Genomic DNA, 15,807 nt, shown 5'->3' with positions numbered 1-15,807 from the left:
CCCGGAAGCTGAACGCCGGCTCCGTCAGCCAATAAAGCGAGATGAGCGCCGCAACCCCAGAGTCGGCCACGACTGGACCTAATGGTCAGGGGTCCCTTTATCTTTTAACTTTAATGCTTCTGAATACCCGTTGCTGGAAACCACAAGCAGTGGCGTAGCGTGGGTTGTCAGCACCCGGGGCAAGGCAAGTAATTTGCGCCCCCTAACCCTTACCCCCAGATGTTGCGCCCGGCCCCCCCTGCACCCCCCACGCTACGCCACTGACCACAAGAAGGGGAGGAGTGCTCTTGTGTTCGAATCCTGCTGTTGGGTTTCTCAGAAGCATCTGGTTCACCACTGTGACAACACGAAGCTGGGCTACATAAGCCACTGGCCTGATCCAGCAGCCTATGTTCTTAAACTGAGTAAGCAAAATGCACATAGCCGTGGAAGCCACTCCACTGTACAAAAAGAAAAAGGGGAAAGTTGATGTCCAGCAGGCATCTCTCCCCTGTCGCTCCTTCAGTGGGGTGAAGGTGGATGGCACCATGCCTGGAATCTAGGGTGGTACCTTTCCATTGATGAAGTGAGAGAGTTAAGGGTGCACTGAATACTCTTCCATGGAAATCCATAGGAATTAAAAGCATTTCATATGTGGACTATGCTGTGTTTACACTTTGAGCTCCCCTCCCTCTCTCATTTGACACACATGAACACCTACTAGGCCAAATGAAGGTCTTCTGTTTCTCAAGCATTAAATGGCACCACCTGTGCTCTCTTACAGCTGGCTAAAACTCTGTCCCTGAATGAATGAATGAATGAATGTTTATTATCACAGTTAAACAGCCCGCATAGTAAAACCTGAATCTCAGCATATATTTTTACATGAACGTTATGTTCCTGAACATGTGCTGCAGCTGTGCCAATGCCCGCTTTTCCCACCTTTCAAATCCATCATCAGAAAACCACCTTTACCCACATGGCTTTTGGCTTGACCCTTTAATACCCACCCCCATCTGTAACTGAGCTTTGATCATGACTCGCCCTCATATGGCTCCTCATATCTCTCAATACTTCCCCTATTGTCTTAAATACTTCCCCTATTGTGGTGTAGTGGTTAAGAGCGGTAGACTCGTAATCTGGGGAACCGGGTTTGCGTCTCCACTCCTCCACATGCAGCTGCTGGGTGACCCTGGGCCAGTCACACTTCTCTGAAGTCTCTCAGCCCCACTCACCTCACAGAGTGAGAATGTGAGCCGCTTTGAGACTCCTGAAGGGGAGTGAAAGGCGGGATATCAAATCCAAACTCCTCTTCTACTTCTTCTTCTTCTTCTTCTTCTTCTTCTTCTTCTTCTTCTTCTTCTTCAATACTTCCCCTATTGTTTTAAATAAGGCAACAACCTGCATATTTTTGTCTACAAAATTCCATAAGGCAACCTGTAGCCCTCCAGATGCTGTTGCACTCCAACTCCCATCAGCCCCTGCCAAAAGTCAAGGTTGGAGCGAGCTGTACACTCATGATGTATACTGATACCCTCGGGAAGAGCACTATCAACATAATGAAGACTTACAAAATTATATAGGAAGAAACAAACATGTCTCTGCCCCCAAGGAGTTTACAATCTTAGGGTGGTACTCAGTGCTAGCTCTTCCTCAGAGTAGACTCACTGAAGTCATCATGGACATGACTAAGTTAGGACCATTACTTTCTATAGGTCTACTCTGAGGAGGACTTAGTTGAATACAACCCTTGTAGTGCAAAATGTGCATTTACTCAGAGGTAAGTCCCCACAGTGTCTGGGTGGGGGCTTGGCGATACAAGCACCTGCATCACATACAGAAGGTATCGGGTTCAAAAACTGACATCTCCAGATAATTCTGGGAAACTCCTGCCTAAAAACTGCCCCTAACAGGCAATATGGAATTATTGTCCTTAACTGTAGGGTTTCTAGTCATTTAATTAATTTAATTATTATTATATTAATAATACAACATTATATCCACATATACTATGCATCATTTCACACTGCATTGCACTGTATGGATATGCTGCACATAGAATACACACATGCTGTTAAGATTTGGTTGGTGAGGTTTGTCACTAGTCCAATCCCTGCCCTGACTCTCCTCTCCTGACTCTTCTGTCAACAAACAAGATCTTAGGTATTGAAAGCCCTTTTAAAAAACGTCACTAGTGAATCGGGGAGAAGTGACACGCGTCCCACGCCATGACGGATCCTATTCCACAAACGTGCAATATGGTGGAGCCAATTATTATTATTATTATTAAACCTCTTTATGCGCCTATATTATTATTATTAGATACTTTTGGTTTGTTTTAAGCCGTTTTCAATATTGTGCTTTCCTAGGAATGCTGTGCTTTAATTGTAACCCGCCCTCGGACCTTGAGGGGGGCGGTGAGGGGAGGGAAATAAAATAATAATAATAATAATGGCAATCAATCAATCAATCAATCAATCAATAATAATAGCAATATGCAAATATGCAAATGAGCAGCTCCCCATCGCGAGGCGTCTCCCCGAAGTCCAGCCCTCCTGCCGACTTACCCCACAGGCAGCAGCAGCAGTAGCAGCAGCAGGAGGAGCAGCAACGCCGCCCCAGCCCCACTAACGCCGCCTTCGCCGCTGCCAAGGCAACGCCAGGGTCCCGCCACGTGATCGCTCTGGAGTAGTGAGCACGTGACCAAGTCTCTTCTCTCCCTGCCGCCCCTCAGACAGGTCTCGATTCCCGGCAGGCGAGAAGAGTCAGGAACGAGCGCGTGTTGCAAGAAGGGGTTTCATGTTTTTCGTTTTTCATTAAAGAGATAAACATATATACTCTCTGTGTGTATACATATACAGCGAGAGAGAGATACATATACATATACACGCATACACATATACATGTTGTTGTTCAGTCGTTTAGTCGTGTCCGACTCTTCGTGACCCCATGGACCAAAGCATGCCAGGCACTTCTGTCTTCCACTGCCTCCCGCAGTTTGGTCAAACTCATGCTGGTAGCTTCGAAAACACTGTCCAACCATCTCGTCCTCTGTCGTCCCCTTCTCCTTGTGCCCTCCATCTTTCCCAACGTCAGGGTCTTTTCCAGGGAGTCTTCTCTTCTCATGAGGGGGCCAAAGTATTGGAGCCTCAGCTTCACGATCTGTCCTTCCAGTGAGCACTCAGGGCTGATTTCCTTCAGAATGGATCGGTTTGATCTTCTTGTAGTCCATGGGACTCTCAAGAGTCTCCTCCAGCATCATAATTCAAAAGCATCAATTCTTCGGCGATCAGCCTTCTTTATGGTCCAGCTCTCACTTCCATACATCACTACTGGGAAAGCCATAGCTTTAACTATATGGACCTTTGTCAGCAAGGTGATGTCTCTGCTTTTTAAGATGCTGTCTAGGTTTGTCATTGCTTTCCTCCCAAGAAGCAGGTGTCTTTTAATTTCATGACTGGTGTCACCATCTGCAGTGGTCACGGAACCCAAGAAAGTAAAATCTCTCACTGCCTCCATTTCTTCCCCTTCTATTTGCCAGGAGGTGATGGGACATATACATATACGTAATATGAGGGATTCTCTATATCTATCTATCTATCTTGCTAGGGGGATTTCACACACCTCCCTAAATGTGCTTGGAAACAAGCCTAAGTCTTCTGGTGGCAGCTCTTTTGCATCAAGAGCCATGTGCTCTCCTCCTGCCAGCTTACCGGACGGCAGGTGCTGCCTCTGAGCATACGGAGAGGGCTCCTCCGGCTCCCCCCCCCATTGTTAAAATCAGCGCTCAGAGCAGCTGGAGCCTCAGACCAATAGCTCTCAAAATGATGGTTGCGGTTATTTATTGATTGATTGTTTTCCGAAAGGAATATAGCTCAGTCGGTAGAGCAGGAGACTCTTGATGTTAGGGTCGTAGGTTCCAGCCCCGTGTTGGGTGAAAGATTCCTGCATGGAGGGGTTTGAACTAGAATGATGCTCGTGATCCCTTCCAACTCTGATTCTATGATAGAAATAAATAAAAAAAGCTCAAAGCGGTTTACAAAAAAAAGAAAAGAACAATAAAGTTATCTAAAAATTTACAACCATAATTTGAAACATGTGGAAAGTTAAAACCACAGTAGAACAAATACAAACTTTTGAAACATCTGGATAGGTTTGCCTATTATTGTTTTTTAATTATTTTTAGAGCATTTGTTCCTCCTCACACTAAAGCCAAAAGGGGTCCCAAAGTGGCTTACATACAATCCATTAAAGTTAGAATGTAAACCTGCAGGGAGGGAATAAGAAGCAGGACGCAGAAGGAAAATGGGACAGGGAGGGAAGAGGAAAAAAGCAAATTGCAGCACTTGTTCTGATTACATTCTTATATCTTCCTTCTGCTTCTGGGGATGGGTGTGTCAGAGCATATGATGAGTGCCTCTCTTTCACGTCTGTGTATGTATGTATGTATGTATATATGTATTTATTCTTATTCTATATTATTTATGGACATGGCATTTACAAAGAGCAAGTATGAAAGTGCTTAGTGTTTAAAAGTAAAGCACAGGCTGCCCCCTCAACTCTAACCTGATACAAAAGAGCATTTCACCTTCATTTTCTATACCTTTGTTACAAGAATTTTAAGGTCTTAGATATATAAAATAAGATGTTCATAAATGTATCAAGCAAACACATACAAATATGTAAACCACATGTCTGACACCCACAGAAAAGTCCTGAAACCATTTTCACTCTCCCAAAATGACCTCAAATATTTCTTTGCAAGGTTGAAGGAAATGGGAATTCTCCCCATTGTCTCTCACAAATCCCACATTTAAGATATGAATAGGGCGAGCCTGTGACCTGGACTCAAGAACTGAGTCTTTACCATTACAAAGGAATCGCCAGACTGCCCAAACAATGTACAGTAATCAGTTATCATTCTCAGGTAACATGGCAGACAGGTTTTCTCCTGTAGACCACCTCTTCTGTGAAGTAGGTATGATGCATCTGGAGGGTGGTCTTAAGCTACAGGGTGGGCAATTTAAAATGTCTATATAAGGGCTTGCGCGCATGGCTTGGGGTTCTCCTCTTCTCTCCTGCGTATGGGGAGAGCACCCTATTGCAACAGCTTTATTAAAGATCAGGCTTATGGCCGCTTTGCTTTTGTATATCCTGGTCTGGTCTCTGTTCATTTCCTAACCGGTTTGAGCCTTAAAAGGTACGCTCTCTCCGAAGGTCCAGTCTTCCTTAAAAAGCTGAACCCCTTGAAGGGACCCCATTTTTATTCTTATTTCACCTTGAAGCCGCTCAAAGGTGTGTGTGGGGGGGAGAACAGAAATACTGTTAGTCGAGTAAGTCCAAGGAGAATTGCTCTCTTTGTAGCCCCTGAAGGACTGCCAATTCTAAAACTGGCCCTGGATTGAAAAACCAGCCTTCTCTTTTCCCAAGCTCTGCCATTTATTTTGATTTCCCACAGATTCTGTCCCTAAAGGGCTCTGGTCTCCAGAGGTGGTAATATTCTAAGAGCACCAAAATACATGAGAAGTTGGCTGGAGCGGAATTATTTATATAATGTGAACTATGTTCTACGCGAGTTTGGATGTACTCTACAAATAGGTTGAAGGCTGTACTGTGGCATTCGGTTTCTTCTATTAATAATCCAGAAATGAGGATGATTTTCAAATTGCATGCTGTGAATTCTAGGAAAAGGTAAATGTGTTTTCTGCCACTAAATTAGTCACAGCAAGTCTTTGTTGAAGCATAAAATGGTGGAAATAGCAGTAGAGGAAACTAAGGTGAGATTAACACAACACTCCTATGAAAACCTATCCTGAGAGCAACATGTCTTGAACCCAGCAGGACTTTCTAGTGAGTAAATACGCCAGGACTGGTCTGTAAGAGAATACAACAAAATTAAGTGTTTAATCAAGAGATGTGAGGAGGGGAGCACTGAACCAGGAGGCGGCATTTCAGCAGAATATGTGAAGTTAAAATCATTGCTCAGTCTTTCCTTGTGACAGTTTTTCCCTATAATTTTGCACTTGAATCAATAAAACCACTGAGAATTAGTCAGAAGCCCCCATTTCAGTCTGCTGCTAAACATGATGCTGCTCCTCATGGAGGATATGGCTAATAATAATAATAATAATAATAATAATAATAATAATTTATTATTTGTACCCCGCCCATCTGGCTGGGTTTCCCCAGCCACTCTGGGTGGCTTCCACAGAGACCAAAAAAACACTAAAATATCATACATTAAAAACTTCCCTGAACAGGGCTGCCTTAAGATGTCTTCTGAATGTCAGGTAGTTGTTTATCACTTTGACATTTGATGGGAGGGTGTTCCACAGGGCGGGCGCCACTACCGAGAAGGCCCTCTGCCTGGTTCCCTGTAGCTTTGCTTCTCGCAATGAGGGAACTGCCAGAAGGCCCTCGGAACTGGACCTGTGTCCGGGCAAAACGATGGGGGTGGAGACACTCCTTCAGGTATACTGGACCGAGGCCGTTTAGGGCTTTAAAGCTCAACACCAACACTTTGAATTGTGCTCGGAAACGTATTGGGAGCCAATGTAGGTCTTTCAAGACCGGTGTTATGTGGTCTCGGCGGCCGCCCCCAGTCTGGCTACTTGCTATGATGGCTAAACTACGGCTCCACGGTTAGAGGCAGTAATGCTTCTAAGTATCAGTTGCCAGAAGCCACAGAAGCTCAGGTTCTGCTTGCAGGTTTTCCCCAGGCATGTGGTTGGCCACTGTGAGAACAGGTTTCTGGTCTAGATGGGCCATTGGCCTGATCCAGCAGCCCCTTCCTCTGTTCTTACAAGCCATCACAATACCAAGAGGCTTAAATCTCCAAATGTAGGACTATGATTCCCTTTTCCTTAAATAGATGACCTGATTGTAGCCCACTCCCAGATCTCCCCCAAGTTCCTTGCTCCTGTCTTCACACACACCTGGCCTTGTCCAATATTTCTGCCCTAATACCTGAACACATCACTTCCTGTGACCTTTGCTTCGCTGCCTTCAGCTGTCCAAAGGCTTCTCGCTGTCCTTCCTTGTGCCTTGAACTGCCTCCTGAAACACCTCAGTCCGGCCACCTTCCTTCTTTCCTTTGTGGGAGAACCAGCCTCATATATAACCAACATACTCAAATCTAATTAATGCACCAAGGGGTTAAAACCAGGCTTAGTTCACCTGGGGAGGGACTAGGTGATCAAGCCTTTGTTTGCCATCCTAGTCTACCTGAGTCCAGTGTGTAAAGACGTCACACTGGTTGCTCCAGTTTAGCTGCATGACTCTATAACAAGCCTCTCGAGTTCCTATACCAATAATTTAGGAATTTTCACCACTTTGCAACTAAACCAAGTTTTATGCCCTTTTCGATTTTCTGAAGCACATGAATCTGACCTTTGGAGTGTTCGCAAGTTTGCAACTTGCCAAACGCGTCATCTTCTTCTATGCTGGGGGGAAAGGGGAACTTTGGAAGGAACTCAAAAGAGCATATTTTAAAGGACTAACAGCCTATATTCCCATGCTTTACTTTGCTGCATATTTTGTGATTTTAAATCTCTGCTGATGTTTTCTCGCTAAAGAGCTCTTGCCCCAAACTTGGTTCTTGGCATCCAGGAATTCTCCTTTTACACCTATTTTATCCTTGCACCTACATCCTTGAAGTCCCTTCTCAAAACAGCTTTTCTGTGAGATCTCTGCACCATCCTGGGAGTCTCCACACCACACTGCAGTGGTCCCCAACCTTTTTAGGCTCAGTGGGTATATTTAGATTTTTAAGTGACAGGTGCAATCCCCCTCTGCTCACTTCTCTCTCTTTCACCATTAATTTGCCCAATCATGAACAGGCAAGAAAACACTCAGATGTCCCCCTTTTATTAACTTTTAGGGCAGAAGTTTTACACCACATTTTTGAAACAAAGAGAGCGATCTCCTTGCAGTGTTGGTAAACCAACTCTTGCAGCAGCAATGTGAAGACAACCCCAACCGAAATTCCCGAATAAGTATGTGTCAAGTTCCGTTACAGAAAAAGCCAGATCGCTCTCTGCCCAAGAGCAAAGGCCACGCAAATCCATTTGTGTACTTGGGTCTCTCAGGGGGAAAGGGTCTGCCTGAAAACACAGATGGATAAAGCATTAGCCTTCAGAGAGACACCACTTTGGAGCAATGCTAGGAAGAACAAGAAGGCCCACAGGGGCAGGATGCTGGCATCTTTCCCCAGAAACCCTGTAAGCAGACTGCACAGCAGTTACAGAAGCAAGCTTGGAAGAGGTTTTCGTTTCACATGGCTCCGATGTCGATACCCCTGCAGGGTCCTTATGGCAACACCTCTGCCGTGGTGTAGGTCTGAAACAGCTCAGAAGAGCCTGCTCAACTGAGACGCCAGGCTCTTCAACAGCACCTGGATACCAGCCACAGAGTCAGCGCCATCATCTTCTCATTCTGAAGCTGGGCTTTTCAGCATCATCCTCTTCCTCAGAAGTACCTTCGTCTTCTTCTTCACTGGTCTGCTGCTTTGGGGAATGGTCGGAATCTGTAGCCGGTAAAAGACATGATGATCAGGCTACTTGCTTGAGGGAAGAAAGAACTGAATAATATTATGGATTGATAGGTAAATGGAACCAACAAATTCAGAGATAAAATGCATTTCTGGCCTGCTTGTGAGCTTCCAGAGGTACGGCTGGCCACTTACAGTTGAGGTTTTTTGGTCTCTCCCAGCAAAGGCAAGGCAGTTCTTTTCTCCCTGCCTTCCCCAAAATGGCGAGGCACATTTTAGGCCAGGGATGTGGTACGTGTGGCCCTCCAGATGCCAGAGTACAACTCCCATCCCTGACCATTGGGCATGTTGGGTAGGGATGATAGGAGTTGGTGTCCATCAAATTCTGGCAGGCCTGTTTTAGGGAGGAGCAATCCTCCTAATTCTCCAACTCTCTCAGACTGGTAGGGACAACAACATTGGGAAACTCTTCCCCATTTCAAGAATCAAGGTCATGTTCCCCACTGGGCTGCGAACTCTACAGCCTCCCCTTCCTACAGACATTGCTGCACTTCGGTGAACCCCCCAAAAAACTTGGAAGCAACAGTCCTCCCATTGCCTCAGGCACCCAGGATTAGGATTACTATACAGAACAGCTCCTCCTTCCTTGGTTTTGCAGATATTTGAGAGTTCTTTGTCCCTGCAGAGGGGGCAGCTGTTTTGCCTCAACTCATCTGAGTCCATGGAGCTTCTGATCCTCCAGTGGTGCCCTCCACATGTTTTGGACTACAATTCCCATCAGTGCTGGTTGGGACTGATAGGAATTGTAGTCCAAAAGCGGATTGGGTTGGGGAAGGCTGCTCTATGCAACCTCTTTCTCTCTCATCAGGAGCTGTGCTGTCATTTGGTCTGACTACCCTGACAGAATCCCAAAAGACTTCCCTGAAAGATACCCACATCTTGATGCAGGCACAAGCTGCAGAAGCTCAATTCATTTCAGTGGGGACTTGAGAGCGGAAGGAGTCTCCTGGTGAACTGAACTCCAGAAGATGTGTTTTCACATTACCTGCATGTTCACTCTTTTGTTCAAGCTTACTCTTCTTCGCCAGCATTTTCTTCTCTTTCAACTTCTGCCTGTAAATCAAGGATTAAATGCTCCAAATGAACAAGCTGCCCTTTGCCCCAACATTCTGCAGATTCCAACCCTGATGCTAGCAAAAAGAGAAGTGAGCTGTGCAGTTGTTCAAACGCCAATTCTTACTGCTCTGGAACCCAACCTATTTCACTGCTGATGGAAGAGCATGTGAACAGCTTTGAAACATGTTTGCCTTGTTTACCAGGAGGGAACTGCTCTCTGTTCCCAAATAATCCTAGAGGTAGGATGAAATTTGCCTCTCTAGGAAACTGTTTCCAGGAACTGCAGACAGGTGGACTTGCAGCCACCTAGAGGTAAAAACTGGAATTATTCCTTCATAGGACTGGCAGCTACATACTGTATCCTGTTTTTCTGTCAATGGAGATTTCCCCCACTAAGGCTCCTAGCCACATGGAAAATCAGACCTCTATGCCAATCACGGCAGAACACTGTTGAGATCAAATCTGCTGTCTACACATGCTGCCTTCCCATGGCAAGAATTTCTCCTCACCCTGCGCCTGCAATTATTTAAGGGAAAACAATATAGGTAGCTCCATGCTACGTATTAAGGAAGAATCTCTAGTCTGGCCCTTAAGTCATTTTGGACTGTAAACAAATATTGAACTATTGCCCTTGACCCTTCCTGCCTCCCCTCATTCTGGATCCTGTTTCCCTAGGCTTCCTGTACAACTTTGACCTCACCGTTTCCTTCTGCGCTTGGCTGTCTGTTCTTCCGCAACAATCTTGTTCTTTTCTAGCTTCTTCTGATATTCCTCATCCAGTTTTTGCTGCGACAAATCACAGGGAACACGTCATTACAATCCCAGGGCGGGCTGCAACAATTTATTATTTAGAAAGCTGAAACAAATGACAGTCACGGGAATAGGGTGGTGTGATGGGATGATGAGCTGCTTGTGCGTAAAATCGTAGTCCCTCAGAGTTTGTTCAAGTCCACAAACCTCTGTCTGTGACGGAGCCCCTCAGACATGGCTCCTCTAGTCACTAGCAGATTCCGACAGTGGCTGCTTTCGGAATCGCTTCCAACATAAAAGCTCCTTAACGGAAACACGTCTTCTGGACTCACGGCGTGACAGTTTCCGGCGAGGAGTGGGTCTCCCTATGGGAGGTCCAGAACCCTCCCCACTGTTCTCGCTGGAAGTATCCCTGAGCCCTCCCTCTTGCTCGCTTTCCCTCAGAGACCCACCTCTCCCCCTGCTGGTTCCTGCTTCAGCTGCTGGGTCTCTCCCAACCTCTGTGAGCCCTTCCACCACCTGTCCCTCCGATGGCAGTTCCCTGACAGGTGGGTTTTGAAAACACCTTTTTCAGGTGCAAAGGTCAGAGCGAAGAGGTGCATTTTCAGCATTCCATGAAAACTGTAGAGTGAAAGTGGCAGGCACACCTCTCCGGGGAAGCAATTCAACAACCGAGGAGCTGCTGCAGGGAATGCCCTCTCCCAGGCTGCCACCCCCAAACTTCAGAGGATGGCACAACTACCAAGAGGTAATTCTCCACTGATTTTAACACCTGATAGGGTCTGTGGGGAAGGAGGCAGTACAACAACTCAGAAACGGTCAGCCAAAGGAATCACCCAACCTTTTCAGCCATGGCATCCATAAAATCTTGCCTCTGGTATTCTCGCCGGCGAAGGTGTCGGTAGACGTGGAATTCCCCACTGCCAGCCCCAGCACTGGAACCTGCCAAGGAAGGGGTCACAGCTTATTGACAGAGCAGGTGCATTACAAGTGCAGGCGGCGACCCTGGTGCCTCCTAGGATCTCAGGTAGCAGGCGATGGGAAAGCTGCTGCCAGTCAGAAGAGACAATACAGTGGTACCTCGGGTTACATACGCTTCAAGTTACAGACTCCTCTAACCCAGAAATAGTACCTAAGGTTAAGAACTTTGCTTCAGGATGAGAACAGAAATCATGCTCCGGCGGTGCGGCAGCAGCAGGAGGCCCCATTAGCTAAAGTGGTGCTTCAGGTTAAGAACAGTTTCAGGTTAAGAACGGACCTCCGGAATGAATTAAGTACTTAACCCGAGGTACCACTGTAGTTGGCTAGATGAAGAAGGGCAGGCTTGACTCTATGAAATGCAGCTTCATTAGTGGCTTGATCACATTTCATACAAGTAGGAAATTAGTCTGAGCCTGAAAAGAAATTCTCCTTTTCATATATGGGGAAAAAACCCAAATGTACACAGAAAGCTTGCTGGGAAACCAGCAGCCACACTAGGGACCTTGCTTTTGGGGACTCCTAGAAACCTTGTTCGCTCCATTTTCTCCTTGCCCTTCCTTTGGCTGGAATAGAGCAAATGCTATCACCGCTTTCCTCTTTGGTTTGTTGTGCTGATGATAGGAAGGCAAATATTAGTTGTCTAGATACAGGCTCGTAATGCTCCCTAGCACAGTGGGAAAGCTTATGATTTACCCGTGGGAATGGGATTGTGTATAAACCATGCTATAAAGACAAAGCACAAATTTGCATGTTTATTCATTGCTGGACGTTGCGGTGCAGCTCAGTTTGCTTAGAAGGGTCTGCATGTGGTTAAAAACCTCCAAGCCGCCTCTCTCCCTTTGATCTCTGTGCTGACCTGTCAGAGAATCTTTAGTTGTGATTCCTGTATTGCAGACAGTTGGACTAGATGGCCCTTGGGATCCCTTGCGACTCTACAATTCTGTGATTCTGTCCTTGGAAGTCAAAGCTGCATCCTCTTTCATTTCTGTCTCCCCTCTCAAACTTTCTCCGGAACTCAAGTGGCAAGTTTATTTTGGAAGTATCTTCTGAGAACAAAGAGGCAAGCATGGCTTCTTTGTTTCACCAACTACTTAGTTAGCTAGGACAAAAGAATTCTCTCTTAAAAATGATGAACTTCCCTTAATAAACTTAAGCTTTCTTATTTTATACTAAGTCTCATTTTGAGTGCCTTCCAATTAAAGGTGAGCTCCAAGTAAGGATTCATTTCACTAAAGGTAACTTCTGCTGTTACACACAAACTCTATATGCTAGCATAAATTATGCTGAATTGAACAAAATTTCCAAATGTTAGTATTTTGCATATTTATTCTAGCTTTATTAGTCACAGTGAGGGTTAAGAAGCTATGATGGACACAGAGATCTTGGCTACAGGCACCTGAAAATTAATCCAGCAACTCCTCTGGTTTCTTAGACCATTTTGAAGGATATCTTTTCAGCCATGCAGGCTAGAAACCTGCTTTTCGTCTAGAGTGAAGACCAGGGTTCTCAGAAAGCAACACTCCTGATCATGACAGATACACAGAGCCCTGGCTACAGAAGACCCAGATTTGGAACCCCATTTGTCTATGCTGCTTCTCATCAGTGTAAACATTACTTTTTTAAGTGTGCACACATCTCAGAGCCTGAATCATTCACTCTTCTGATTCTCTGTGTTTATGGTCACAAACGTCACACATGATTTCAAACCGTGGGGATTCAGAAGTGTGACTCATATCAATAATCACCCAAATGCCAGTGAAAAATAATTGGTAATATGGCAAGGGCAAGATAGCTGCAAGAACACCCCCTCATCCCCTTCAAAGTTTCAAGCCCCTTATCTTATGACTACTCAATCCTCATCTATTTCCCTTCCCTATTAAGCACATTCCTCTAGAAGCACAGTGCTTAAGCTAAGAAGCCACCTAAAAATAGCTACTTACCCATAACATCTCTGACAAATTCTGGAGGCGGACGGGGCGCCCATTCATTGAGCTTTTCAGGAATTGGAACTGTCTTATCCTGCAACAAGAAATGAGCAATACTGTGACACTGTTTCTCTAGGAGGAGAGAGCAATTCTTCAAAGCTATTAAAGCACGGATCTAAACAGAAGTGGGAACATTGAGGAAAACAGAACTGATCTTTTTGCCCGAGAATTTATTGGGCATTTGGCTGCAGACAATAAAGTGTCACACTAGCTATATCATGGGTGATAAATCCTTTTGATCTGAGGGCTATATTCACTCTTGGCCACCCTCTGGAGATCACATGCCAGGGTGGGTGTGGCCTTCTCACACACATATACACAAAGAACACACACAGGTACATATAGGTCACACACAGACCTCCCCTCTCCTCAACTGATCTAACTACTCTTATTACCCCATGTATCAAATGATTGAGCTGATGACTGGGGTAGGGATGACTTGCATCCCCATCAGCGTGCTGGATTGGGAAGTTTGCACTTCTCTGCCTGCCTCAGTGGTACCTTGGATTAAGTACTTAATTCGTTCCAGAGGTCCGTTCTTAACCTGAAACTGTTCTTAACCTGAAGCACCACTTTCGCTAATGGGGCCTCCTGCTGCCACTGCGCCACTGGAGCATGAAGAAAAGCAGTCATATATATATATATATATATATATATATATATATATATATATATACACACACACACACACATATACACACACACACATACACACACACACACACACACACACACACACATTTTAATGGATGACCATTTAAATATATGCCTTCTCTTTTTATGCTGCCATAGAAGCATCCATGGAGAGCTACCCTAGAGAGCTCTGTTCAGTCCTGCAGAGTACGCAAGCACAAAGTAACAGCAGTCTGTTGGGAGTGCTCTAGGCTGTAAGGTCTATAGGCAGATGCCTACTCCCACCAAGTACAAAACCAATGAGATTCAAACTACATTTGTAATTTGCCTCAAAGACCTAAATAGGGGGAAAGCAACATATAAATTTGTTCAATAAATGCATACATGCAAGCCAAGAAAGACAAAGGCGGAAGGAGATACTCACTGCCAAAGGGCCTGGTTAAACAGGATGGGATGAGGGCACCAACACCTTCAACTTCGAAGCAGAGTATAGACTCATATTGTGTTGTGCCACACGATCTAACAAACTCCCACCCTACTTGTTTCACTTTTGGGGCACCAGGCAAACTCTATTCTATTCTATTCTATTCTATTCTATTCTATTCTATTCTCCCAGACCTCTAAAGTTCTCATTCCACTCTTCATTTTTGTTTTTGCCATCATTTTTGATGAGTGGTCTAGTATTACCTAATAATGCAAATGAATAGGGGAAGGATAGGGATCAACAGGATTGTGGCATAGGAACATAAGGAGAGCCCTGCTGAATAAGACTAGAAGCCAAGAATCCTCTTTCCCTGCAGTGGCTAACAGAATACCCCTGGGACACCCATGATCACAGCATGAGCACGATAGCACTTTTCTGCTGTTGTTCCCTAGCAACTGGTCTTCCAAGACACTCTGCCTTTCTTTCACGCTAGAGGTAGAATATAGCCATAATGCAGCCTTTATCCTCCATCAGCTTCCCCATTTCCTTTTAAAGCCTTCTAAGTTGGTGTCCACTGACACGTCCTGTGACAGTGAGTTCCACAGATTCCATACTGTGTGAAGAAGTACTTCCTTTCGTCTGTCCTGACCAACCAGCTTCATCACAAAAACTCGCACACGTAGAATTTCCCCCTTATGTGCACTTGATTCCCCCTGTGGGTAAGCAAATACAGTGGTACCTCGGGTTAAGTACTTAATTCATTCCAGAGGTCCGTTCTTAACCTGAAACTGTTCTTAATCTGAAGCACCACTTTAGATAATGGGGCCTCCTGCTGCTGCCGCGCCGCTGGAGCACGATTTCTGTTCTTATCCTGAAACAAAGTTCTTAACCCGAGGTACTATTTCTGGGTTAGCAGAGTCTGTAACCTGAAGCGTATGTAACCTGAAGCGTATGTAACCCGAGGTACCACTGTACTCCCTTCTTCATACAAGTTAACTAGGAATCGGGGGAGGGAAAAATATATTAGTGGGCAAGCCTGGTGAGGGCAGATCAGGAATGCCAAATATAAGAGAAAAGAGGAAATAAAAGGGGGGTTATCTACCTCTTCATTGAAGCAAACTGAGTAAGAGGTAGTTACTGGGGGGGGGGTTCCACCTCACCTATCCCCAACTGGAGGCCCTGGTGCCTACACTGCAGGGGTGGGAGCGGGGAGAAGTAACCACGCCCACCAACACTTATGCCCCGCCCCCTCACCGGATTCCTCATCAGCCTCTCCAGCTTCAGACGCTGCTCGTCCGCTGCGCTCCGGGGGATGACCAGCGGCTGCGGTTCCTTGCGGGGCCGGGAGGGCCGCGTCGGCCCCGCCGCCATCCTGCCCCCCCGTTTTGGTTTCCCCTCCGCCTTCTCCGGCGCAAAAGGCCGCGGCCCCGACCGATGACGTCACGGAGGGC

The 15,807-nt window shown here is 45.8% G+C and overlaps 1 protein-coding gene across 1 annotated transcript; it reads right to left on the bottom strand.

Moving 5' to 3' along the window:
• Window positions 1–7,824: 7,824 nt before the first annotated feature.
• Window positions 7,825–15,798, bottom strand: PRKRIP1 (PRKR interacting protein 1). Its single transcript, XM_081173231.1, has 6 exons — window positions 15,611–15,798; window positions 13,255–13,333; window positions 11,175–11,275; window positions 10,284–10,369; window positions 9,513–9,580; window positions 7,825–8,503 (listed from the first exon to the last, which is right to left on the bottom strand). The coding sequence occupies exons 1-6, from the start codon at window positions 15,725–15,727 to the stop codon at window positions 8,400–8,402; spliced, it is 555 nt and encodes a 184-aa protein (XP_081029357.1). The 5' UTR covers window positions 15,728–15,798; the 3' UTR covers window positions 7,825–8,399.
• Window positions 15,799–15,807: the final 9 nt, after the last annotated feature.

The sequence above is a fragment of the Podarcis bocagei genome (genome assembly GCF_964188305.1).
Source record: "Podarcis bocagei genome assembly, chromosome: 15".
Lineage (NCBI taxonomy): Eukaryota > Metazoa > Chordata > Lepidosauria > Squamata > Lacertidae > Podarcis > Podarcis bocagei.
The sequence above is the reverse complement of the archived record's forward strand: the minus strand, read 5'-3'. Positions and strand labels throughout refer to the sequence as shown.